This window comes from Myotis yumanensis, unplaced genomic scaffold (genome assembly GCF_028538775.1).
Source record: "Myotis yumanensis isolate MYYU_CA2020_CCGP unplaced genomic scaffold, mMyoYum1.0.hap1 SCAF_11, whole genome shotgun sequence".
NCBI classification, from domain to species: Eukaryota; Metazoa; Chordata; class Mammalia; order Chiroptera; family Vespertilionidae; genus Myotis; species Myotis yumanensis.
In genome coordinates, this window is record NW_027223762.1 from 43,449,319 (window position 1) to 43,476,553 (window position 27,235).

At 54.8% G+C, this 27,235-nt stretch overlaps 1 protein-coding gene across 4 annotated transcripts in view; it reads right to left on the reverse strand.

Annotated features, from left to right (window-relative positions):
- Positions 1-27,235, reverse strand: part of SFXN5 (sideroflexin 5) — a 104,044-nt gene that overhangs the window by 10,450 nt on the left and 66,359 nt on the right. For 3 of the 4 annotated variants that reach the window (XM_070429467.1, XM_070429469.1, XM_070429468.1), the window contains 3 exons: positions 16,992-17,107; positions 14,762-14,847; positions 8,775-8,892 (listed from right to left, as the gene is read on the reverse strand). In XM_070429467.1, coding sequence (XP_070285568.1) covers positions 8,775-8,892; positions 14,762-14,847; positions 16,992-17,107 — 320 coding nt within the window. The remainder of the gene's footprint in view (positions 1-8,774; positions 8,893-14,761; positions 14,848-16,991; positions 17,108-27,235) is intronic. The other variant, XM_070429470.1, reaches the window with a different exon arrangement.

Consider the following 27,235-nt stretch of genomic DNA (forward strand, 5'->3'; position numbering starts at 1 on the left):
AAAAAACCAGGAGGGACAGGAGGAGAGGCAACCCTGCTGAGGCCTGTCACAGGGGCATGTGTGTGCATGTTCAAGCGTGTGCCGGTATGCACGCGCAGGTGTGGGTTGGGGGTGCGGGGAACAGGCAATATGACAGGTGGCGTTGGCGTTCCTGGGCTCCAAGCAGCTTTGCCATTCCCATCCATCCTCCTGGGGGGTCCTGTAGGCAAACTCCAAGAAAGCAGCGGGCGGGGAGGCAGCAGATTTCTGATGGCAAAAATAGCCCACTTTGGAGTTCAGTAAGGACTGATTAAACCAGCAAACGAAAAAACCCCAAACAAACATCTCTAAGCAAAGTAGGAGATGGATTTGAGATTGGAGGGAAGGAGGCCCTTACTCTGGGAGATGGTGAACACCTGTGGGCTCAGGAAAAACACAGTGTCCCCTGGGCATTGTCTCTGGCCTCACATCAGCCCTGAGGAGCAGGAGAAGTAGGAACCAACAAAGTCAAGGTGAGCCCAGAGGACCCATGCTCTGCATTAGGTGTTGATAAAGAGTGCCAGTTCTCAGCCTTAGGGACACCCTGTGTGTTAAGGGAAGGAAAAAGTGAGATGGGACATAAAAGAGAGATGGGACACAGGAAACACACAGCACCAGAATCTACGTGTGTGAGGTCAAACAAATCCTGGTGGAGCTCATCCGGGAGGACTTCCTGGAGGAGGGGGTCACTTATAGAACAGCTTGAATGAAGACCTGAGCTCATTCCCAACTCTTGGTTGGGAGTTCACATGCTTTTCCAGAGTAAGAGAGGCAACCATTTGCTTCTGGGTGGGTCACAGCTCCCAGCCAAGTTGGTTCATCAAAACCACCATGGGAAGAGAGATGGTGGAGATTCTGGTACCCACTGGAGTATCCATATTCTTTTCCTGTACAGGGACTCCATGCCTCTTTGTTTCTTAACTCGGAAAGCTGGAGGGGGAGAAAGGAGGAGTAGGGAGAAGGAGGGAGAAGGGGGTGGCTGAGCCTGACCCTCAGGTATCCCATGTACCACATGGGCCTGGACTCGAAGCCACCCTCTGGGGCCAGGGCAAGATGTGGCTTGTGAATGGTAGGAGGCTGTACAGTGGGCCTGAGCCGTCCTCAGAACATGCTTCCAGTGCCCTGGACGCTCTGGGGCTGCGGTGAGGAGGGGCCAGGCTGAGAGGGAGGGGTGGGGGGTTAACAGGGCTGCCATGGAGCTCTGAGCAGGAAGCCCTGGGGGCTCTGATGATGTCTTTTCTTCCAGTCAAGGTGTTTGGCAGGAGCTGGAGGGGCAGAGGGAGAGTGGGGAGGGGTCCCCCGTTGAGGTGTCAGGGAAGGCCAAAGGGCAGGAGCCAACAAACCCACAAACACAGGGCAAACAGGCCCAACAGGATACAATCCTGGCTGCCAGCGAACCTGACTCTTTGGCCCCACTGGGCCCCTGCAGCACTGATGTGGGGAAGATAGAGACACACTCCCTTGGACAGCCCACAGCCCTACAGAGCAGCCTAGGGCCCCTCCTCCACCCACATCCCAGCCAGAGGCACACAGCCCCGTCTTTGCTGTGCCCCGCCCCAGCCCCTATTGCTGGTTGGAGGTCTCCGGAGGCCCAGTGAGCGGTGTATTGAGAAAGGCTAGGCTCTGTCCATTCATAATTCGGCACATTCTCGAACCATGCCGGGCCCCAGAAGGTGGCTCTCAGACAAGACACCGAGTGTCAGCGTCGGACCTAAGGCCACACAGCCCACTGTCAGCAGTCCCCCCTCTAGGACCTGGACCCAGTCTCCCAGTTTCACTTCCAGGACAGAGCCAGGAAGAAACTGAGTTCCAACACCTTATCTTCTGGCTGGGGAAACTGAGGTCTTAGAGGTCAAGACCAAGATCACAGAGCTAAGAGATGCCAGCCCCAGGAGGGCAGGCCTGGGGGACATGGGGCAACCCCAACCTCAGGGGTCAGGACAGTCCCACCAGTGGCCCCCACTCCCCTGAGCCTCACTCCTCCACAGAGGAGCCCCACCTTTTCCTGTGGACATATTTCAACCTCACCAAATCCGCTAATTATTGACAGTTGGTGAAGAGGAGATTTCACTTTTTCCTCCTGTTAAACTGCTCCTAATTAGTTCCCTGTCACACGGCTGGCTCGGCCGCCCGCCGCTCGCCGTTCACGCGGTAATCCCGCTGCACAGTGCCTCATTAACCTTTTGCTCCTCTCCTGCCGCCTGCCAACAAGATGAAGACAAAAACAGATTGTTGAACAATGGCTCCGGCTTGTATGTGCAGCCCCGCTCCCCAGCGCCCGAGCTCCCAGGGGAAGAGTAGGGGGGAAAGAGAGGGGAATGGGGCTGGGGAGGAGCCCAAGAGGAATCCAGGAGGGGAGAAAGAGGCACAAAGACAGACAGAAACAGAGCTAGGCAGGGATGTGGGAGGGGGCCTTGGCCAAGGTACTGCTTCTTGCTCTGGGGAGACAGGAGGTTCATTAAACACGATTAGATGCGCTCCCAGGTAGGGAATACTGGCTGTCAGAGTTGGAGGGACAGTCCCCATTCCCTGGTCCAGCCTCTTTTGGCAGCAAAGCCCGCGGGCCCAGAGACTGGAACATCTCCCTTGAGGGACCCAAGTCACCAGCATGTGTGCATGTGTGTGTGTGTCAAACTATTCTAGCAATGATTCCTCCTCCAGGAAGTCCTCCCTGATGAGCTCACCAGGATCTGTCTCACCTCGTACGTGTACTCTGGTGCCATGTGTTTCCAGTGTCCCATCTCCCTTCTCAGTTCCTTTCTCACTCCCTCAATACATAGGGTGTCCCTAAGGCTGAGAACTGACACTCTTTGTCAAATGACCACATTTGCCTAGGACAGTGATGGCGAACCTATGACACGCGTGTCAGAGGTGACACGAGAACTCATTTTTTTGGTTGATTTTTCTTTGTTCAATGGCATTTAAATATATAAAATAAATATCAAAAATACGTCTTTGTTTTACTATGGTTGCAAATATCAAAAAATTTCTATATGTGACACGGCACCAGAGTTAAGTTAGGGTTTTTCAAATTGCTGACACGCCGAGCTCAAAAGGTTCACCGTCACTGTCCTAGAACACAAGAGCCTGAGTTCCCAGTGAGGGCAGGGCCAGAAAGGCCATCACACATCAGGACCTACCATGTCACCGAGGCCTCCACAACCTGCCAGGCCTGACGTTTCTTGTTTATTGGGTTTCTGTCCGCTCCACAGAATAGAGGCTCCCTGAGACTGGGGGCTCTGACAGGGCCCTCCCAGTTCCAGGAAGAAGGGGAAAGCACCCCAGTGTCTGTGATGGGGGAACAGACTCTGGGTGTGATGGGCCCGTTGATGCCTGGGCATGGCCTGGCTGAGCTAGCCTTGGCCAATGCCCCATAGCCTTAATCTGCAGGTCACAGGGTCCCCCAGGGCAGACCCATATTCCCTGCACGGCAACACGGCTGGGGCCGGGAGGGAGGCCAAGCCTCATGCCCCTGTTCTGGTGTTCAGGTTCCTTAGGAGGTTCCTGCCCCACCTGCTGGCCTGCCAGGCAAGCCCGCAGCTCTGGGTCAGAGAACAAAGGCACTAACACCTACCCCAGAAGGTCCCTGAGAACACGGACATGGGTTCCCACGAAGGGTGGGAGGGCTGTGGAAGGGGAGTCATCTGGGCCTCGGACTTGGGTCTTCTCGTTTCATAGTGAGGTGGGGTGGGCAGGGGAGGGTAACAGAATCCTTCTGTGGGTCCAGAGCTCACCCCATCACTACCAACTTTGGACCTTGGACCAGGAACTTAACCTTGGGACACCTCAGTTTCGTCATTTGTAAGCCAATGGTACCGACCTCATAGGACTGGCACATTCTGGAGCCCTATTTCCCCACCACAGCCAACCAGGCCCCTCTATGTACTGGACCCCGGCACCCTATCCTTGTCCTCTCTCCGGGCTCCCAACCCTCAACCGAACACCCAGTGAATAAAACTTCCTTTGCTGTTCTCCAGTGGTTTCTCATCCCTGAGCCAACTTCCCTAAACAGAGAAACTTGACTACCATTTTGCCTCCTACACCGCCTTGTCTAGCTACATCACCCAGTTTCCAAGTCTCGTCGGCTTCTAGTTCCTTCTGCAGCAGCTCACTTGCAGAGAGCGCCCTCTTCCTTGACATACCCTTGTCCTCAGCATCAATGAAGCCACTCCATAGAGATTCTCCCTCTGCCCCTGGCTGCTCTGGATGCCTTTTCTCCCCCCACACAGTGACCTCACCCCTTCCTCAACTTCAGTTCCCCCCAGGCACCCAAAGTTCCGTGTCTCCAGCCAACATCTCTCCCCAGAGCCTGAGATGCACACATCTAACTGTCTAGGTAACATCCTTCAAGGGCATTAGGGAGATTGAACAGAGCAAGACATGCAGAGCTTCCCGGCATGCTGCCTGGCATAGTAGATGATTAGTAAATGGTAGCTATTATTATTATTATTTTCTTTTTTTTATTTCAAAATTTAGCACCACTTCAATAGGCAGAAATACTGATTTGAAAAGGCCAGACAAGACTCTCGCCCGGCGATGGAAGTTCTTCTCTCAGCCTCTGGGGTTAGTGGGTTGAAAGCCTCGTGCCAAACACCACACACCAAAGCCAGCCAGGCTAGGAACCAGCTCCTAAGTGCAATTTCCAAGTCCCCTAATTAATTCATTAGTGTTCCAGCGATTACTCCTGTTGACAACCTTGGTGGCTCTTGGCAAGGTTGGGTCAGCCCAAGCAAGTCCAGACTTATTGTGGCAAATCCCACTGGCTTCTGGGATGTGAGACATGATCCTCCCATGGCAGAAGCAGCGCCTTGTTAGAGAGAATTAATTGGGAGGATGAATGGGGGGGAGGGGGGACAAGGTCCTCTCAGCCAACTGGCTGATGGCCTTGGTGCTGTCGGTCACAGACAGGTCTCAAAACACCCCATAATGCCCAGGCCTACCTGCATCCTGATGGGGTTGATTCAGGTGAGGAGGGGGCACTGAAAAATCACATCCCTACCCCGCTTTCCCAGGGAACAACCTTACTGTGCAATGACTACCTTCTTCCCAGTCTAGAGAAAGAAGCCTGGGCTGCAATGAGACACCCAGAGAACTCTGCCTATTGAGGCAGGCCTGGGGGACGAGAGGAGCCTGCGCCCAGACATGGAACCTCTGTGAGGCCAGCGCTGCTCACCGAGACCAGTCTCCTGCCATCTCCCCCTTACCTGCCCCAGAGGAAAACCCATCAGGACCCACAGCGCTCCTGATGCTTCCTATTGCAGGGCAGCCCGAGGCTCCGCCTCTCTCACTGCTAGCAGGTAGGTCAGGTGGTTGAGGAGGAGAGGAAATCCCACAGGACGAGCAGATGCAGGCCTTCCTGGGAGCTCTGGCCTGGGAGTGGCCTCTGGGGTTCCTCCATGTCAGCCCTGACTTCTGTGACTTTGGGCTGGTCCCGGGGCTGCTCTGGGCCTCCTGCCCCCAGCAGAGTCAGCAGGATGGTAAACCAGGACCTTTAAAGTCCTCTCCACAGGCACAGTCTCGGATCCTGTACCTTGGGTTTGTCGGCCCTGGGTACCTCCCCGGTGCAGACAGGGGGAGCTGTGAGGGCTGCTTGAAACAACTGACCACAGTGGTGCCCCCAAGCACACGGGGCACTTGGACCCTCGTCTAGAGCCGCAGACTCAGCCCAACTATACAGAGAGATACAGCCGCTTCGGGGACCGCCCGGCCCGGCCCAGTCCTCCAGGAGGGGGGTGCCACAGCCTCTGAGAAGTGCCCTCCCTCCATCGTTAGACCTTCCAGACAACCTGCAGCCCTGAGCTCCATGTGGAGGCCCCAAGCATCAGGTAATAGCTGTGTAGCTTCCAGGGGGTGTGGGAAAGCAGACGGGAGGGGTGTCCCTGGCTTCATGACAAGGCTGGGCCCTGCTGGCACAGATCACACACTAGGCTTGCCATCCCGGTGTGGGCTGGCCCCCAAGATAGGAGCCCCATCACCTCATAGCTTCCTTTTAAAACTCTGGGGGCTCAGTTCTCACCCCCCTAGGACTGCAGGGCCTACAGGCTGGGTCACCAACTCCTGCTCTAAGACCCTGGGTCCCAGTCCTCACAGGCCAGGTCTAACACCAGGGCCCTTATTTTCACCTTCCCCGACTCCCCTCTGGGAACCAATACCCTCTCACCGTTTCTGGAGGATAGAGCAGGGTGAGTCCCACAACAGCAGCTTCAGAAGTGCCCATCTCCAGCCACAGCCCCCATCTGCCTGAGCTCAGTGACTCCACACTCCCTGTCCACTCTTGACCGCCTCACACCTTGCTTTCCCATCAGCTTGCTTGCCCACCTTCCCCTCCACCCGCTGAGATGCCAGGGCCCACCGCTTCTCCCGACCTCTCACCAACCTCCCTCAGGCCCCACCCAGCCGGGTGAAACCCTCTGAGAGAGCCCTGTGGTGCCCGGAGCTGGCCCCCGGCACCTCTGGGTGGACAGGCCCCGCCCACAGCCATAGGCCTGTGCCCCCCCCGCCCCCCCCCCGCCTCAGCTTCCCCTCTGCTGACACCCCCCCCCACCACCACCTGCACTGCCATCAGGCTCTGTGACTTCCTTGGTCAGCTGTCTCTCCCACTCACTCTCTGAACGCCTAGAAGCTTCTCCACAGTCCTCACACTTCTGACCTTCCCTTTCCCCACCCTCTTGCTCCCTCTCTGCTCAGACATGAGAATACAGACCAGAAGCTCTCAGAACAACTTCCTTAACCTCTCCACCCCTGAACCCCACCCCAACTGCATCTGCCTCCCCCTGCTGAGGTGGGAGGGCTTTCTCCCGGTCAAAGTGACCCCCTTGAACCCCCATCCCCCATTTCATAGACTTTGCTCTCCATCCTCTTTCTCCACTTCTCTCTTGGTGCGTCCTGTTGCATATACAAGGGCCACTTCCTCCCATTTATAAAAGGGGAAACATCTATGAATCTGTTTCTATGTTGTTTGTTAGCTCATTTTGTGTATTAAATCCCACACGTGAGTGAAATCATATGGTACTTGTCTTTCTCTGGCTGGCTTATGTCACTCGGCATAATGCTCTCCAGGTCTATCCATGTTGTCACAAAGGTAAGATTTCCTTCTTCTTTATGATCGAGTGGTATTCCGTTGTGTACATGTGGCATAGCTCTTTTATCCGATCATTTTACTATGGACACTTAGGTGCTTCCAAATCTTGGCTATTGTAAATAACATAGGGGTGCCCATAGACACAGACAACAGTATGGCGATTGCCAGAGGGAAAGGGGGGTGAGGGAGGCAGAAGAGGGTAAAGGGGGGATAAATGCTGATGGAAGGAGACTTGACTTGGGGTGGTGAACACACAGTACGATCTACAGATGATGTATTATAGAATTGTACACCTGAAGCCTATGTAATTCTACTAACCAATGTCACCCCAATAAATTCAACTAAAAAGTTTTAAAAAACAAAAAGGGGGAAATAAATAAAAGCTTCTCTTGATCCCACACCTCGTTCCAGCTGCGGGTCTGTTTCTCTTTTTTCCCTTGATGCCAAGCATTCCGCCCTGCCACCCGGTTCCTCACCCCTCAGCTGGACCTGCCCCTTGGGTCAGGGTTTGCCTTCACTGCCCGAGACACTCAGACACGCTTCAACCTCCCGGAGCATCAGCTCTCAGAGCGTCTGACTCTGTGATCGCCCACCAGCCCCGAATCCCACTTGGCTTTGTCCCTGCCTCCCTGGTCACTCATCCTTAGTCACCACCCCTACCTGAGCACCTCCTTTCTCCACAGAAAGTGGAGCAGCCGGGGACGAGCCTGGCGGATCCCACTACCCCCTCGATTCCGTTACTGTCTCTTATGTTGGTGGCCCTACTTCTGTCTCCCAGACCCAGCGCCAACTCCCCCAGGCTCCGCCAACCCCACGTGTCCATCCACTGCAACACGCTGTCCTCCCTCAAACCGGTCCCGCCTCATGCCTCCATCTCATCACATGGTACCTACATCTGCCTGGTTGATCGAAACCAGAAAGCCGGGCACACATCCTGCAGCTCCCGTTCCCTCCCACCACATGCGGCTCCTCAATTCTCACGAAGCTGCCTCCTAACGCTCTCAGAAAGGACCCGCTTCTCTCGATGCCCACTGCCAACAGCCTGGTCCAAGCCGCCATCATCTCTCGCTGGACGCCCGCCACAGCCTCCTGATGGCTGCTTCTCCCCCAGAGCTCCAACCCAGCCTCGCCATGCAGCCGGGGGGGACCATTCAAAATCAGCATCTGTGGTCCTGCTTTGCTCAACTCTTCCTTCTGATGACAATGACCCCTCTGCGTTGGCTCCCAAGTTTGCACCTGACCCGCCTCATCTTGCTCCACTCTCTGCTCCAGCTGCAGACTTTGCTCAGCTCTCGAACATGCTATGTGCTGCCTTCACCCCAGGTGACCTCAGCCCATGCGTCCCATCGCCCACTGTGTGCCCAGCCAACTCTAGCCCTTCCTCCAGGGCCCAGAAAATGCCACTTCCCTCAAGGCTCTGTTGGGGCTCCTCACTATCTCCTCCCACATCCAGCTCAGTTGGTCCTACCCTAACACTCCTCATCCTTCATTTTCTATTCCCTGTTTCATTGTTGTGTTCACTGCTTCACCCTGAGCTCAGAGATATCTGTCTCATTCATGGTTCTAACCCCAGCACCTAGCCCAGTGTGAGGGCGTCAGCGCTGAATAAGGATTTGTTAATTAATGGCCTAACTACATCCTCCTGTCCTGCCCTTTAGCCCCTCCCCTCACTGACCTCTGACATCTGTGGGAAGAGGCTGATGGCCAGAGGCAGGGCCAGGCCGAAGGCTGCCAGGCACACGAGGCTTTGCACAGGGAGGAGCAGCCGGGGACGCGCCTGCAGGAGAGCCGTCCTGTGGGGAGAGGAGGAGGCAGGCTGTGAGAGCGGAGACAGGGTGAGCAGCCCCGGGTCACCACACTGGGTCCCATCAGAATACAGGACCAGGGCAGCATGGTTCCGGGCCAGTGCCAGCCCGTGGCTAAATGGTTGAGGTGGAACTCTGTCTTTGGGTCTTCCCCAAGCGCACCCTGCCCCCAAGCCCTGCCCTGAAGGACATTGCTGGTTGAACTCTCACCCATAAATCATATATGAGCACTTGTGGGAGCCCTTCCCACACCCCACCGTGTGTCCAGCCCTGTGCAAACATGTGGGGGACATGACAGAGGAGGCTGTCGCCCCTGTGCCTGGGGAAACACACAGGCGGGTAAGATCACCTTCAAAGGTAGCACATGATGAAATAGCAAACAAACCAGAGTAGGTGCCAAGTGCAGGGGAGGAGTCAGACCACACATACACGGGCACATACATGTGCACACATACATACACACGCACACATATAACTTCACTGTGTTGTCCATCAGAGCCTTTTACACACATACACATACATATATACACACTCACACACATGCACACATGTACTCACACATACCCATATATATGCATACGCATGTACACCCACACATATATACACACAGCCAGGAGGGGTTGACCCCCTTCTGTGTGTGGGAACAGAACATACCCCACTGACTATTTCATCAACTTCAATCCAAGAGCCACAGAGATGGGCAGTGACTTGCCCAAGGCCAAGGCTAGATCTGCTGGAGGCCAGCTGGCTGCTGCCTGGACTCCTGACTCCCTGCAAGTGCTGCCACCCTGTGCTGCTCCTGGCTCCTGCCTCCTGCCTTCAGGGCCCAAGTTTCTTCGCCAGCATGTCACAGCTGACACCCACTCTCCAGGACAAGCTTCGAAGATGGGATTCCCGGGGTGGAGAGGGGTATGAAAAACCTCCCTCCAGGCCCGGGGTCCTCCAGCTCCATGACACAAAGGGCTGTCCAGACAGTTTGGGGGCATACCAACTGGCAGATATTCCTTCACTGGGCTGTCCACCGTATTGTATGGTGAAGACCCTGAGCATCTGCTTGGGGAGGTCTAGGGTAGGGTGCGCCAGCAGGGTGGATGACTGGACCATTTGCCAGGGGATGCTGGGTGGGCTAAGTCTGACCCCAGTCACTGTGTCAGCTTCCACAGGCCTGTGACTGGCTCCTGGCATGAAGACGATATAATCCGGGCTCTTGCCAGAGCAGGACTGCCTGTGGCCACTGGCAGGTGAGAGGCCCTCCTGGGGGCAGGGCCTCGGTGGGGGCCGGTAAACCCCACACCACCTTCACCTGCTGGGACAAGAATCCCGGGAGCACTTGGCCTGGAGCAGACAGCTACTAGGGAGCAGCAGTTCTCAAACTTGGTGTCTAGGCAGCTGGTTGAAAATGCAGACACCCGAGGGCCTCTTCCCCATGAAATCCTGATTCAGTTGGTACAGCACCCAGGTCCCTGCATTTCAAACAACCTTCATGAGTCTGAAACAGGTGATCGGTCCCAGTCACTTCTGAGAAACCCTGGTCCAGGATGTTCCTGCTAAGGGACCAGTAAGATCCAGTGACTTGTCCACTCTATGCAAGTGAAAGGCCTGGACAGAGTCAGTGCTGAGTAATTGTGCGTTGTTATTGCCCTCGTATGTGCAGGAAAGAGCGGGGATCCTCCAGCCCTTCCCACCAGCCCAGACCTCAAGATCTGTCCAGCCGTTGAATTAAACCGGAATTGAGTTGCTGGAGAGGAAGTTTTCACAGCATCAAGAGTTGCAGGACAAAAGTGCCTGAATCAAACTCAAGCCCATCTGACCTCCCCCTTGGCCTCCGTCCAGTGGCCCCATGCTCTCCCTCTCCTCCATGCAAGCCTCCCACCAGCCATGGACTCGGCCCCAGGCCTCCTGGGCTTCCACAGGAGTCATGGAAGGGTCAGGAGAAAGCCTGAGACCGGCCCTGAGACCTTGTTAATGAGGATCAACTTCTCCAGCAGGACAAGGGGGTGGGATACAGGGCTCACCCTCCAGACTTGCACACAGACTTGGAGCCCGGCTAGGCGAGGCTTTGGAAGGCAGGCAGGACCTCATTCCCAGGGGTCGCTGAGGGCAAGGAAGGTGTCAGGGAGAAAGCAGGTGGCAGGTGAGGGGCAGGCCATGAACTCATCCTTGGGAACTCCAGACAGACCCCCTTCTATGCTGGCTTCTCTCTCAGGGTGGCTGGCTGAAGAAGTTCCCAAAGGGGACTCAGGAAGTCCAGGAAGGAGGCAGGCCTGAGACTACAGCCAAGAGGGAGCCTCCGTAGAAGTCCCAGCCCAGCGCAGGCACTAGAGTGAACACAGCAGGACAGGGGGAGGGGAGGAGAGGTGGGAAATGGCAGGGAGGGATGGGAAAGGCAGCTGGGGGAATTAAAATATGCAGATGGAGAGATGTGCGACTGACTGGGAGAAAGGAAAGACCCGGATCCCAAGGAATGAAGGAGGCAGGAGTGGCCTCAGGAACCACCATGGAGGGTGTGAGCTGAACCCCAGACCCAGCTGAAACCCAGGCTGGAGTGAGGGGTGAACTCCAGGGGCGGGGGTGGGGGGCTGAGGGCAGAAAGCCCCGCACTTGCCAGGCAGTTAGGGAGACTGTGGAGGAGGGGCCGATCTCCCAATCTCCCAGCCTGGGGTCTAAAACCAGCCTCCCTCTCAGCGGAGGCGAGGCTGTGCCAGGTGAGAGGATGTGTGCTGGGGAGTGGGCACTCTCAGAGGGAGGCCCGCGCTGTGGGCTGGGAGCTGAGGCTCCTCTGCTTCTGACTTCAGACACCTTTCCTTTCGGCCTCAGAGCCAGGGACACCTGGACATCCTGGGGCCCACTCTCTCCTAGCAGGAAACCCAGGACTTCACGCAGGTCAGAGGGCTCCTCGCAGAGAGGAGAGACTGAGGCCACAGGCGAAGCAAAGCAAGCTGGGCCCCAGCCCCACACACAACGAACAGCTCCTATCCCCACTGCTGTGCATTCCCTCAGCACTTGGAGCAGTTCGAGTTTGCGCTCCATTAATTTGCAAGCAGGCTGCTTGGGAAGTGTTCTTTTGTCTTTTTCCTCTGGCTCCCTCACTGAGGGTGGGGCCACCTCCCCACCCCCTCCTCAGCAGGGCCCTGCCACTAGCACCCAGCATGGGAAGGCCATGGGGTGCTCAGTGAGGCCCTTGCAAGGAGCCAAGGGCTTGCCGGATGCCAGGTCCCGGGGACAAAATGGAGAAGCTGGCAGAGTGGGCATCCTCCAGGTGGGAAACCGAGGCTGAGGGACTCTCTTGAACCAAACCGGCCCAATAGTGACAGAGCAAGAACCCAGAGTTCATTTTCCTACCAGGAGTCTCAGCAGGTGCTGCTACACTGGCCCTCCCACCGCCCAGTCTTGCAGCGCCCCCATGTCCGTGAATTAGTAAGTCTTTGAGGGCACAAACTGGGTCTTCTTCGTTTTGATATTGCGGGGGTGGGGGGGGGGGGGTGGTTAGGGGGCGGGGTGCAGGGGACTGGGCTGGACTCTTCCTTCTCCCCAGAGACTGTCCAAGAGGCCTCAGGGAAGGACCAGCCAAGTACAAAGCCAACCTTTCTCTATGAGCCCACGGGGCTTCTTTGGACCTTGAGCTGAGCCAGACTCAGGGCAGATCCCAGGCCAGGGAGGTTCAGAACTAGAACCATCCCACCCACCTTCGTGCCTCTCAAAGCCGAGTTTAAGCTCCCAAACAAATGGGACACTAAGGGTCACTGCACTTTCTGGAAACTCAACTCAGATGCCAACCAGGAAGGCCTCACAGACCACATCTCCCTCCCAGGAAACTCCAGGCTTGGGACTTGGTCATCTAGAAGACAGAAGCCCTACCTTCCCAATTTCTCTGTGGTGTCTCGTGTACTGCAGTGGCTGGTATTTGGGGACAGCCTCACTTCACAAGGCAGCTCGTATACAAGGCTCAGGGGCACAGAAGCAATTGCCTTCCCAGGATCTGTTTAGTTTTGCAACTTACATACGAGATTAATTGTCTTATATCCCAGGGTTCAACTTACCGTGCCCTGACCAGGTGCTCCACCCTCACACTAGCAGCAGGGGAGAAGAGGGGAGGTGTAAGGGTGGAGCACACTCTGTTTCTGTTGGGCCGGACTCCTTGCTGTCTACACAACAGGCCCGCGTGTTGCCCAGAAAGCCCTCCCTCCTGCCAAAGTCCCATGTTGCTCTCCAAGTCAACTGCAGCCCCTCTCCTGTGGACCAGCCTTCCTTGCTGCCGGGCCCACAGTGCTCCCTCCCCTCAAGGTCACCTTGATCCTGTTCACACATTGCCCCGTCCCACCTGCAGCTGACCTGTGTGTGGGTCCACCCATCTCCCGTATCATGATACAGGCTTTCCGAGGTCAGGCCCCCAAATCTGCTCTTCCCCAGTCTCCATGCAGGGCAGGACCCAAAGACATGCTGGTTATGTGATGTGATCTGAAGACCCAAGAGGCAGCCAGTGTGGCCGGAAGAGCACAGCTTTGCAGCCACAGTCCTGGGCCACTCCTGCCTCTGCCGTTTCCTAGGGTACAACTGTAAGCAGGTGATAAAGCCTTCGCCTTCCTTTCCTCATGGAATATGGTAAGACCAGATACCATATTTACCTCATTGCACTGTTGTGAAGGCTAAATGATTCACTTCATTTCATTCATTCATTCAACAAACACGGAGCATCTACTATGTGCTGGGAATTGTGCTAGATGCTTTGCAGGGCAGTAAATGAAAGGGATTTACTTGTGTTTGTGGAGATTACATTCTAGTGAAGCGGACAGATAATAGACAACCAGATAAAGAATCTCAGATATTGCTAAGTACTGTGAATAAAAATAAGGCAATGTGAGGGGAGTGGGGTGTCTGTTAGTTCCATGGGGTGGTCAGGGAGGGCCTCTTTGGGATGGGATTTGGGCAGAGGCCTGGCTGAGAGGACTGGGATGCAGTCAAGTGCTTGATGAATATTAGCTGTTATTATAATTCGTGTCGTGGGAATAAGAAGGTCTCCATGCTGAGGAGAACATCCTGCCCCAGAACCCCAGAGGGGGTGACCCCAACCCTTCCCTTATCTTACGCCGCCCCCAGGCCCAACTGAGCTCACCCCCAGGAGGGAGACAGCTGTCACCTCTGTATTACCTGCACCCCAGGGGTCTGCACCTCCAGGCTTTTATTCATCTTGTTCCCTCCACCTAGGCCCTTCCCCACTCCTTTCCTCCTGGATTCACCCTAATCTTGCCCAAACCACGTGAAGATGGGCCCTGGCCCCTTCCCTCCTCCCTGCTCAGCTTCTTCTCCTTCCAGCAGCATTTCAGTCCTCACAACTCAATTTCACACCCATTAATTAATACAATCACTCTACCATTGTTTTGTTATTGTGTTCCCTCATTTCTTTCCAGTCATGGCAAGCCTGTGTTCTCAGAGCATCCCTCTGAGGGAGGCAGGGAGGTTGGTACTGTCCGTGTTTTAGAAATGGAGAAACTGAGGCTCCGCAGCAGTGACATGCCTCATGGTGGATGCCTGGAAGGGCACTCTCTTCACAACTGGTCCTGCCCTGTGCAGCAATAGTGCGTGTACACACACACACACACACACACGCACGCACGCACACAGACTCACACACACACACCAGAATCTCCAGTTCTTTAGGGCAGGGCTAGCCTCCCCAGCACCTAGCACGGGGGCCTGCACAGTTAAAGTCCATGAATTCTCAGATTCCAGTCACATTGCCTGAGAGAGTCTGAATAAACTCCCCCCTCCCATCCCATCCCTTGACCTGGGCAAGCAGCCCCCCCCCCTCCCTCTCCTGCCCAGTGGTGGCCCCACGGTCCTGGCTGCCCCAACTCACTTCTCCAGCATGGACATGACGATTGGCGGGAGCACCAGGATGGGCATGGGGAGGACCACTCGCGTCAGCGCCGTCTCCAGCAGGGCCTGAGGGGCAAGCGGAGGCTGTGGTGAGTGGGGCTCCCGGTCCGGGCACAGCCGCCTGGCAGCCAATCCCACCCCAGAGCCCCGAGGTGTGAGCATCACTGCTAAGCAGGCCTGGGTGAGTGGAATAATTCATGGATTTGCTCACGAAGCCATACTCCAACAACCGAGAAAAGCCACCCCCCTCTTCTCATCACACACATTTGAAGAGCAGATCCCGACACCTGCCACATGTGGGGGTGGGACAGCAACACAGAAGTGCCCAAGGGGGTGCCTCGGGTGGGTGGCAGGTGCAGGGGATTGGGGGGAAGCAGCAGGAAAACTTGAGATGCTCTAAAATCTAAGCAGGCCCTGGAAGGACCCCAGCAAAGAGCTGGGGCTGGTGCCGAGAGGGGACAGAGACTCTGGGAGTTGCTGTTCCCTGACATCCCTTAAAGACAAAGATCCGAGGAGGAGGCGGCTTTCTTGGTGCCGAGTGTCTGCGAGTCTCCCGATGGAGACTGGGCCTGGCTCTGGGACTCCCTTGGGATTCCCGGCAGGGGGCACAGCCAGGGCACAGCTGTGGCACCCCTGCACTCTGCCGGTCATTGTGGGGCGTCCATTTAACCCATAGGCTTGGGCCCTCCAGGAACGACTGGTAGTCCCCTGGGTCCCTGGTCTTCCCTTAGACCCGTGGTCAGCAAACTGCGGCTCTCGAGCCACATGCGGCTCTTCGGCCCCTTGAGTGTGGCTCTTCCTAAGCCTTGGGAGTACCCTAATTAAGTTAATAGCAATGTACCTACCTATATAGTTTAAGCTTAAAAAATTTGGCTCTCAAAAGAAATTTCAATCATTGTACTGTTGATATTTGGCTCAGTTGACTAATGAGTTTGCCAACCACTGCCTTAGACAGCAAGGGGCTGTAGCCAGGCTGGGGAACACCCAGAGCTGCAGAGAGCTTGGGGTTCCTGCCATTTGGACCAGAAAGAGGACCATCAACATCAGCTTCCCTCACAGCAAGTCAAGAAAGAGTATAGGGCTAGAGAGGAGGTTGGTACCAGGTAGGAAACTGAGGCCAAATCCCTTCTGAGGACAGGCTCAGGGTTAGAAATTTCTCCCAGGAACTGGGGTCCTTTGTGACCAGCCTCAGGAAGGCCTGGGAGAGCGTCCCGCCAGCCTCCCTCCCGAGCGGGAATGAGGGTCCCAGAGCCCGTGTGCAGGAAGCAGAGGGCGCAGGCAGCATTGGCACCGGCAACCTGAGCCCCTTCCCTTCAGAGCCTTGGGTGGGCACTCACTTCCCCCGAAACAGTGGGGAGGGGAGGGCTGGATGAGAGAGGGCTCTCCCTACACTGGAGGCTCATAGAGGAGGCGGCCCAGACAGAGGTTCCGCTCGGGCCCCTGTGGGAGCTGAGGAGGGACAGGGCCTGGAGCAGAAATGCTTGGCTACCTCGTGGCCGAACCCCCCTGTCCCAGCACTTGGAAGCCAGAGCGGGGAGAGCCACTGATCACCACTGGGAAGAGGGCTGGACACAAGCATACTGGAGTTAAAAAATATTACAACTGCTGGAGTGAGTGAGGCGGGTGAAACCAGAGGTGGGGAAGGGCCTTCCCCTAACAAAACGTTCTTCTCCAGCCACTGCAAGGCCTCGGCAAGCCTGAAATCCCACACCTTAGCGCACTCACTCCTCACTCCCAGCGAGGCGCCAAGTGCAGGAGTGCTTATTAGCACAGAACCGCAAGCACCCGTGCCCACACTTCCTCATCTTACCCAGGAGGACGTGAACGCCCAGGGGACAGGGTCCCGGGTCCCGGGGAGGGAAGGGAAAGCTCTGGGGTCTATTCTGCCCTCACCAATTAACGGATCAGAGAAGCTGGGTCCTGAGGGGCTGCGAGGAGATGGGGACAGTTCACAGAGGTGAGGAGAGGGCACTTGGAGAGAAACAGGGATGCCTAGGGGATGGGCGTGGCTGGACCAGACCTCCAGGCTGGGGCTCATACAGACAGCAGGTGGGGCAGGGTGAGGAGGCGAGATTAAGAGGACAAAGCAAGGGTGCTGTAGGCAAAAGTCTTTGAGGAATGAAAACATTTAGGGGAAACCAACACCCTCCCTGTGGCTGCCCCCCACCCCCACCCCTATGCTCTGCCCCCTGAGCCCCGGGAGGACCCACATGTCTGGCTGCGATCCTGGAGGAGCCCACGAGGTTGCCATCACCGTCCAGGACATCGATCCCTTCTTCCAGCTCCCCGTACCGCATCAGGACCACGTTGCAGATGTTGGCGCTGGCTGGAGAGAGAGAAGGGAGCAGGAGTGAGGGGGACGATGGCATTCCACTTGGTAGGACCCCTGGGCTCCACCTTCGCCCCAGCCTCCCCAGCTCAAGCAACGAAGTTCTGAATAGACGCCAAGCTTGTGTTCAAGTGCAGTGGGGGAAGGTGTGGTCCTGGTGCCCATCAGCTTGGTGAGGGGTTTGGGGGACCTTGAGAACCTGGTGAGCAAGGCTGGAAAACAACGAGCGTTAGGGAGGAAGGGGAACTGCTCAGGGCTTAGAGAGCGGCCAGTTATCCAGGAGACTGCCCCCTGCAGGCAGGCCAAAGGGGTGCCTGTCTGGGGGGCTCTGGGGCCTGAAGACACATCCCCCACTGGTGCCTGATGCTCCCCCATCAGCAACTTAGCACCCCACATCCAGCCCCTTGCTCCTCAGAGTGAATCAAGTTCCCAGAGATTTGCTTCTCTGACAGCAGGTGCCAGAGCGGCAGGAACCTCAGTGCTCACCCAGCACCGCCCCCTCATCATATGGATGGAAAATTGAGGCTCATGGTGTGTGTGTGGGGGGCAGGGGGGGGGGGGCAGGATTTATCTGAGGTCACATAGCAAAGTGGGGCAGAGCTGAAAGGTCACAGAGCCTGGTCCTCTGGACACCCAGGAGATGGGGAGAGGGCGGGGTCAGGCAGTGCTACGGGAATACCTTCTACTTTTGGCTTCAGATGGTTGGTTCATCCTTTGACCATGCCCACCCATCTCAGCTGAGATCATGGGGACCTGGGCTGAGGGGAGGGTTCCTGGATCCATAGTTAAACACTGGATGCCAGAGTTTGGGAGCCACCTATCAGCTGGTGGCTAGCTCCAGGAGCCTTACCAGGGACTCACAGGGCTGGGCCTGGACCTGGGCCCAAGGCTAGGTGTGGGTGCTGACCTCGCCTGAACTCCCCCAGCTCTGCTCCAGGATGGAAGTGGGGGAACAAGGGGGTGGTGGGCGGGTGGGGAGTGGGGGGTGACAAATGTGGAGCCCGCCTGCTTCACTCCTCCCCCCAAAGCGCCTTGCTGTGTTTAAAGTTTTAATTTTTGCTAATTAATGTCAATTAATTTTGTATAATGAGTGTTTAATTTTGGGGAGTGTGTGAGCCTGGGAGCGACTGCAGTTCTGGGCTGTGAACGCTGATTAGCATCAACACCTGCTGCTTCCCCACTCCCTCCAGTGGGGGGGGCACCCGGGTTTGGGGAGCTGGAGGGCGGCAGGGCCTGGTGGGCAGGTGGAGTGGGAGGAGGACCGCAGATGCTCCTGGTGCCTGAGCCAACACAGGGGAGCAGAGGGGCCCAGGGTGCTCGCAGCTGGGGGACTGGGTTCTGCAGGTGAGGGGTGGCTTGAGGCCCTGGGGTCTCTAAGCCTCAGTCTCCCTTTTCAATAAAGTGGAAGGTGGAACGGGCAGAGGGAAGACCAAGTGGCTCCGCAGTCTTTGGAGAGAAAAGCAAGCGACCAAATACAGTTTTAAATGTATTTACAGCACAGATGTCATCTTTGAGTAGCTCTCATGTTTCCACAAGACACTCAGCCACACTGGTACCCACGGGCAGACCTCCTCTTGCTGGGCCACTCCTGTCCACACGGCAGGCAGGCTCAGCGGTCTGATACAGTGGCTCTCAACCGGGGCAATTTTGTGAGACATCTGGCAACATTTGGAGACATTTTTGATGATCACAGCCTGGTGTGTGTAGGGGTTGCTATAGGCCATCTAGTGGGTAGAGGCCAGAGATGCTGCTAAACATCCTACACTGCACAGCACTGCCCCACAGCAAAGAATTATCCAGCTCAAAACGTCAGTAGTGCTGATGTTGAAAACCCAGTGTCACGCACATCTGGAGACCCACAGGATGAGGAAAGGAAGAGAGGTTGGGAACCCCGGCTTCGGGACAACGGGGCTTGGGTTCTAATTCTGATGCCAAATCTCCCCCTCCTCACCCTCAGAGGAGAGCTCCCGCCAGCCCCAGGCCCTCCCAGGGCTCAGGGCCAGGAAGGGCCCCCACAGTGGCCTTGGGAAAGGGGGCACCTAGCTGGTATGTTTAGTGGTGGCAGGGATGCTTTACCCCCTGGGGCTGCCAGGCCTGCAGTTCCCAGGAGACCCAACACAACCACCGGAGAGGACATGGGGGGTTTCTGCCCTGAAAGGCGTGGGTCTCTGCCCATCGCTGTTCTGAAAGGCAAGGCTACAGGAATGTGGTCCAAGGGACGGGCCTCTGCTTCACGTTAGGAGGCGGCAGCTCACTCTGCAAACTCCTCCCCCCACCCCCTGGGTGCAGAAGGAGGGGCTCTGGGGGCGGGAGGGGGAGCGGGAAGTCAGTGAAAACCCTAAAGCCACCTCAGAATGAGGGCAACCCCCAGGCTCCTCCCTTGGAACACCCCCATCCTTACTGCCTACTCAAATGGTACATGCACCGTCATTTCTCCTGTTGACTGTGTATACTGGTTGTCCATTTATTGGGCACCTGCTGTATGCACAGGTTAGCTGCTATCACCTTTGAGCAGTGGGATTGCTGGCCTGTTTCAGTCATTTCATTTCCATGATCTCACCCAGAACATTCAGTTCTGCCGTCTTCCTTCCAAGCCATCCCTGGCCCCTCCCATCGGTTCCTGGCCAGTCCAGCTCCTGCGTCACGAACACTGAGAGCCGCAAGGGAACAGCGAATGGAAAAGAGAGAGAGAGAAACCAAGACCAAGGCCAACCACGGGTGGCCACGGGTCTCCTCCCGAGCACACCGGCAGATGGACAATCCACAGTAGCACAGGTTAATTAAACAGTCTGTTAGTGACAATGCTAAGGAAGCTGGCACATTTTCAACTCGGATTGACACCATTCAAGACTCGGGCATAACTGATGTTGGAGCAGCGATGCTGGGAGATGTCACGGGCTGAGAGAGAGAACGAGAGATGGCTGCGTGCTGATGCGAGCTCCGTGTCAAGTCCTGAGGAAAGTGTGGTCTTGACTGCTGCAGATGTTCGCACATCAGACCCGTCGCGATGCACCGTCATGCCGGGTGTGAACAGCTATGAAGTGCCCCGTGTAAAAGGGACAGTGTGGGAAGAAGGAAGAGCAGCAGACGGAAGACAAATGTGCAAGAAAGTTCTCAAAAATAAGACTACAGGAGAGCTTGCCCCCTGAACTACCCCAGACACATAGGAACAGACACATGGATCAAAAGGTAATAGTCCAGCCCTGGCTGGTGTGTCTAAGTGGTTAGAGCATCGGCCGGAGCACCCAAGGGTTTCGGGTTCAATTTCCTGCCAAGGGCAAGTACCTGGGTTGCAGGTTCAATCCTCACCTCGGTGGGGGCGTGTGCAGGAGGCAACCAATCGATATGTCTCTCTCTCACATTGATGTTTCTCTCTCTCGCTCTCCCTTTCCCCCCTCTCCCCTCCCACTCTCTCTAAAATACATCAATGGAAAAAAATATCCTCAGGTGAGGATTAACAACAAGAAAAAAAGACTTAATGGTGCAGAGACACATCCCCCTGTGGCGGGGGAGGGAAGGGAGGATGAGTTAGTAGTAAAGCAATTGTATCAACTCACAAGGGAAGGACTCTTCAAATATGGGGGTGAAGCAATAGGCTACCTATTCACTTAGGGAAAATAAAACACCATAACTCCTCTATCCCAAGATGCGTTTTTCTCATATTTTAATGCTTGCAAAATCATGATATACCTTACAATGGGTGTTTGAAGGAGGGGGATCTTATCTGCTCCCCATCACAACTGCCCGGGCGTGGGTGAACTTAGCCGTGTGTATCTGTTCATTTAAGCGTCACCTCAGTTGCTTACAGCGATCCACACAGAATTTGAACTTAAACTTAGATCCCTAATTGTCGCCTAGAACTTCTTTTTAAAACTTACACTATAATGGAGCGCGGACGCAAAAAGTTATTGTACATGCGGAAGATCGTCTGCCAGATACCAGGCAGTGCAATTAAAGGCAGCAGAAATTGCCAAACCATAGATAGCTACCCTAAAGAAATGCTTGCCCATATGTACAAAGAGACATTTACAAGGATGTTAATTATAGCACTGTTTGTAAGAGCAAATAATTAGAAACAACCTAAATGTCCACCATTTACGGAGTCTACATGGGAAGCTCTCCAAAACAGACTGTATGAAAAGAGCTACCGAGCCTGTACAGAATGGTTTACGGAATGCAGAGCCTTGTAATTGGTATACACACATCTGTGTGCACAGAAACCCACAAGTGAGGTTCTGGAAGCTTCACACCGCAGAGTGGTCTCCTTGGGGGAAGGAAACTAAATTTAGGAATTAGGGGTGTCACAGGACTTCCACTTTTTACCCTAAATTTTTCTACACTGTTTGCATTTTTACAGTGAGAATAGAGTCATGCGTTACTTGTTTAAACATTGAAAAGAAAGAGCCAAACTTCTTGAAGTCGATCATAAAAGTTTGAAAGCCAGCAGGGATTGGTGCGACCTATTCATGGGTCCGACACTTAGGCATCTATATGTCAGAAACTACCTAAGGAAGCTGATGAACTTCAGGAATCTTTTTCCTGCAAGTAAAGGGGAAAAAATGAAACTGCAAGTATAACCAAATAGGAACTGCAGATAAAAAATCCCCAATATTCTTTGTATGCTTTGAAATTACAACATCTCTTTTGGACATTGGTTGCTGAGCAGCATCACAACCACCATTGCCTCTCGTAATCCCTACCTCTAATCTTGACCCTTCGGCCCCTGGAAGATGTGGAGAAGGCTGAGACTCAAACTCTGTGGTGCTGAAGAAAGTGACTTGGATTGAACATGTAGTGAATGCTTATTTATTCCTTCAAATGAACAAGAACTACGGCCCTCTCCTCTTCTCAACGGCTATTGTATTAATGCCTCCTATAAGAGAGGCATCTTAGAATAAAGAGTGTGGCATTCAATATCTATTCCATAAGCTATGTGATGAGAAATGGGAAAATGTATTTATTATATGTGACAAAGAGCTACCAATATTACTCTATGGAGAGTCACGATGACTGGCTCAAAAGCTATTCTAACCCCAAACGATTAGTCTAAATTAATTGTAATAATCCCGTCCTTGACAGTAATTGGTTAGGAAAGAACATGTGATTGGTCCTAGCCAATGAGGGATGGTGGCAGGGGACTTCTAGGAAAAGACTCCAGTCCTCTGGGCAGTGGTGGGTCTGGATGTGACCTTTGGAATTGCTGGTGCCATCTTCAGGGAGCTACCCTGCAGGTGAAGCCACTGACAGAGAAGTGGAAGGAAGGGCCCTGGATGCTTCACCCAGGACTCGACCTTTGTAAAGTAATACATTCCTCTGTACAGATGCCCAATGCCATTGATAATCATCAGAGAAATGCAAATTCAAAGCATAATGAAGTATCACCTCACACCTGTCAGAATGGCTATCATGAACAAATCAACAAACGACAAGTGCTGGCGGGGATGAGGAGAAAAGGGCACCCGCATGCACTGTTGGTGGGAATGCAGACTGGTGCAGCCACTGTGGAGAGCCGTAGACAGCACAGGGAAAAGTCACTTCCTGGCAAAGAGATGCCAAGGCTGGCATTTCTGGTCCATGCGGGAAGGTTACTCCCTCTACAGGCAGTTGGCGGGCAGGTGCTGAGGCTCGGGCCTCCCCATGGGGAGCTCAGAGCCCACATGGGGGTCTTTATGAGCACCAGGCCCTGCTTGTCCCCTGCTTGGCATGGATTCAACCAGGCAGTCTGGGGGTGGCCTTCAGAGCTCCCTGCCCTGCCACCTACACACAAACATACAAGAGCCTGAGTACACGGCCATGCTTGCCAGGTGACCCCTGGGGTCTCCAAAGCCCCTGCCCTGCCCATCCCTGACAAGGTGCATCTACTCCTCTCACCAGTGCCCCATCATGGCACCGGTTGGACCTCCTCTTGCTGGACACTGCTCCCAGCCCCCACCCAAGGCCCCCCGTGAAGGCTGCTGTGGGGCCTGCCTCTGCGGGAATGGACTCAGCGCGTGGAGCCTGGTGGCTGGACCTGGAGGTTTGTATTTTTCCGATGCCTCCTCCATTGACCTTTAATTACACTGTTTGCCCAGCTCCCCAAACCATTAACTTCCACCTCACATCAATTAATGGAGGGCCTGCTCCAAGCTCGAGCTCCTGAACACAATTAAGCGTGACAGTCCACAAATAAGAAAGAACTGGAGAATTAATTAAGGTCTAAACAAATTAATTACCAGTCCCCAATCGATTCCGATGCCAGCACACACCGTCTTTCCTAACATGTCCATGTATAAATAGAAACAAGATTTCCCACATGATTGCTGTTCTAGACCAGGGCCCAGCACGGCTCTGAAACCACCTCGGGGGAGAGGCTGCAGGGAGTGTCCTTGTGGCTCCCCACGTACACCACACACACACACACACACACACACACACACACGCACACGCACATGCACACACACACACACGTGCACACACACACACAACCCCGGCTGAAAAACCAGGGGCGAAACTAGAGGTGCTCCTGGTGGGACACGGAACTGCCGGCCTCTGGACCCCGCCCCTCAGTCTCTCAGCTACTGCAGTGAAGGTTATTCGAGTGGCTGGAGCAGCCTGGGCTGTGGCCAGGTCAGGATAACTTCAGTGAGTCTGAACTGGTTTCTTCTTCTGTAAGATGAGATAGTTCTCTCTGCCCGAGGGTCCTCCCAGAGAGAGAATGAGGAGAGTTGAGGGGAACAGAGGCCGGCTGGGGGAAATGGGGAGAGCTGTGGAGCCCCAGGAATACTGGGCTTTACAAACCCAGGGGAGGCTTGCAGTCCCAGTGGTCCCAGCAGAAAGGGGCTGAAATAGGACCTGGTCCGAGGCCAGAGATGGGTAGGAGTGGCAGAGTCAGGCGCAAGTCAGGTGTCCTGGGCCAGGGGTCTCAGGCCTCTCTCCTGGGCAGCACATGGGTCTCAGTGCAGAGCTGTCCTCCTGCCTCCCAGACCCCAGCCTGGGGCAGGAGCCCAGGGAGGAGCTGAACAGAGCAGTGGGGAGAAGCAACTGACCCCCGGGAGTCTCCTGGTTCCCCAGAGCCCGAGTTTCCAGCCTGCCCAGGAGGGACAGAGTGGGAGGTGGCCTCTGAGCACAGTGCACGAAGCCCCTTCAGGACCCCCTCACTCTGAAGACCCCCTTTTGTTCCATCATCCCACACACACATCCCAGCAACCAGAGCTCAATCCGTCACTTCCCCTGTGCACTCACAGCTCCGTGAGTCCTGTCTCCTCACCCAGCCAGGCCTCCAAAGGGGCAAAGAACCCTCTACAACAGCGGTTCTCAACGTGTGGGTCGCGACCCCTTTGGCTGTCGAACGACCCTTTCACAGGGGTCGCCTAAGACCATCCTGCATATCAGATATTTACATGACGATTCATAACAGTAGCAACATTACAGTTATGAAGTAGCAACGAAAATTTTATGGTTGGGTCACAACATGAGGAACTGTATTTAAAGGGCCAGAAGGTTGAGAACCACTGCTCTACAAGGTAAAGCAAGTCCTGAGCCATCTTCTCAGTGGTCTTAGCTGTGGCCCGTCCCAGTCTGGCCCAGCCTGCCGTGGAAAGCAAGGGTGAACAGCTGGTGGGACCAGCAGCCGTGGAAAACTTAGAGATGCTCTGTCCTGGCCAGAGGCCCCTGGGATAAGGTGGAGGGAGGCCACATGCACGGACTAGATGGTGGCCTGAGAGGACCAAGAGAATTTTGAGCCCCTGGAGAGTGAGAGGCATGCCCACTACCACTGTGTCCGCAATGACCAGGGGAGTCAGCTAGTGCCCATTTGCAGTTGGGCCTGGGATGGGCATTGGGGGCCAGAGAGCTGGAAGCTTGAATGTGGGGGAGAAGAGACTGGGCAGGGGGTGGAAGGCAGGCAGGTCCACAGCCAGGACTTGGGCACTGGGCCTGAGGAAGGGGCCAGGAAGGGCCTGCTTCTCTCCGGATCCTGGCAACCTAGGACTCTCAGGGCTGCAAACCACACAGAGTGCAAACCTGTGCAACTGGCCAGGGATACACAGGAACGCGAGGCCCCTCACGGGTGGCTGCACGTGTGCGAGGGGCTGTAGGCTCCTCCCCAACAAGAAGGCAGGAGAGTAATCAAGCTGGAGCCCAAATAGAGACAGAAAGTCTCAGGTGGGGAAGACAGAAAGGGTCAACCCTGAGAGCAGGGACCCTCCTCCTGCTTTCAGGAGCCTCACAGAGGTGAAGACCACCCCCAAGGTCACACAGCAAGATGGCCAGTAGAGCAGGGCTGGAATGGGCCCCGGGCAGAGTCCTTGTCTGGAGCTTGGCTCAAGGACAGATTACATCTCAGCCGAGTCCCAGATCCAGTCCAGTGCGGCTGAGAGCTGCTGCCTTCTTGGGCTGTACCTAACCCTCCAGCCCAGGATGGCAAGGACCCCAAGAACAGCAGCCGTGTTCACTCAATTAGGCCCCTTAACAAAGTCAGATCTAAAGAGCTATTCCATTAATGGCCCGCACTAGAAATAGCTGAGGGTTCATTAAAAGTGTGGAGTTGCTATAGCAATTATCTGGGTTGGCCGAGGCTCACCGAGCAGGTTGGTCCTGGGAGTTCATTAGCCTCTGGGCCATCGAGGAGGTGGGGCTGCCCAGGAATGATCTCCCGGGAGCTTTTCAGGTGGTTCCAAGCATTCTCCTAGGAGGGGAGTCTGGTTGTGGTCTCATTTGATCCTCCCACAGCTCTGGCCTGTACAAAGGTAAGTACTGGTGCCCATTGTACAGATGGGGAAACTGAGCTCTGGAGGAGGAGAGCAGGATCTGGACCATGAACTTGGGTCTGACTCCAAGCTCTTTAGACGGAGCCTTGGCACCAAGGACAGCACAGGACCCTGCGCCCTTGGGCTGGCCCCCATCTTTGTCCTCTGGCCTCAGATGGGGAACTCAGTGTCATGGTTCAAACACTGGCTTATACTCCTCTTTTGATTACTAATCACAGACTGCCCCAGGTTTCTTTCGATGTTGTTAATTTCTTTTTAATTTTTAAAAAACTTCCCGCTGTGGTGCCCTCTTCCCAAACAAGGCGTGGGCTTCTTAACACATTGCGGACGGATCACGAGAATTCTCGCTTCATATTACACAGTGTTTTACGAAGTATCATACTTTAAAAAGATATTAGCTTGTAAGAACCTGTAATAACTTCAAAATGCAATGGGTATTTAATTTTAAAGCGTGCCTTTAACATTTATGTAAAACTTTTTTTGTACTCGTTCAATGGAAACTTATCCGGCCACTGGGTAAAGCTAGCAATAAAATTACTGGTCTGCAATGTGTGAAGAGCCAGCTGGGCTTTGAGGGATTCCGGGTCCAGGCCTGGGCATCCGTTGTGAGCTCAGAGACGCCAAGACCAGCAAGGACTCGGCTGCAGGCAGGCGAGATCCCCTCTACACACACTCACGCACCCACAATTACCCGAAGGTGCGTGGGGGCTCCGAAACCTAACCGGCCCACAATACCCCAGGAACACGAGACTAGCGGGAGCTTTGTGTCAGGAACCTGGGACAGCCTGGTAAGGCCCATGCACCTCTCTCCAAACAATGTGTCTAACTGCATAAAACAAAATACATAGGACCACAAAGGAATCATATAGAAATGTTATCAAAATACTTTAAAAGTTGTGATACAGTAATAGATCTGCTTTTTAACTAATGGATTAAAAACAAGATCGACCAGTGGATCTGTTGGTATTAATTTTGAGCAATATTTTAAGATCTCTGTAACTGTGATGAGATGTGGGAACATCTGTGATTTCTATTGGTGACAGTCACCCGACCTGCTTATTACTGTGGTTTGCTGCCTACATTCATAATGGAAGGAAACGTTACATTTCAGCTAGAGGTTAGTATAAATTCTTCCCCAACCAAGTTCATGGGATCCACTGCCTTCTATCTACTGACCCTTCAGGGGCCTGGGGGCCCAGGTTAAGAATCCCTGTGTAGAATTTTGGACACAGAGCTAATCAGCCTGGCCCCTGTCACTTTTTCTCTATCTACATATGTTCTGTTCCAGTTGTCCCTGCGAAGAAACACCCTCCACCCCATGTCAGGAGAGTGTAGAGCTGCTGACCCGCTCCCGAGAGCCCCGAGAGCCCCACATGCC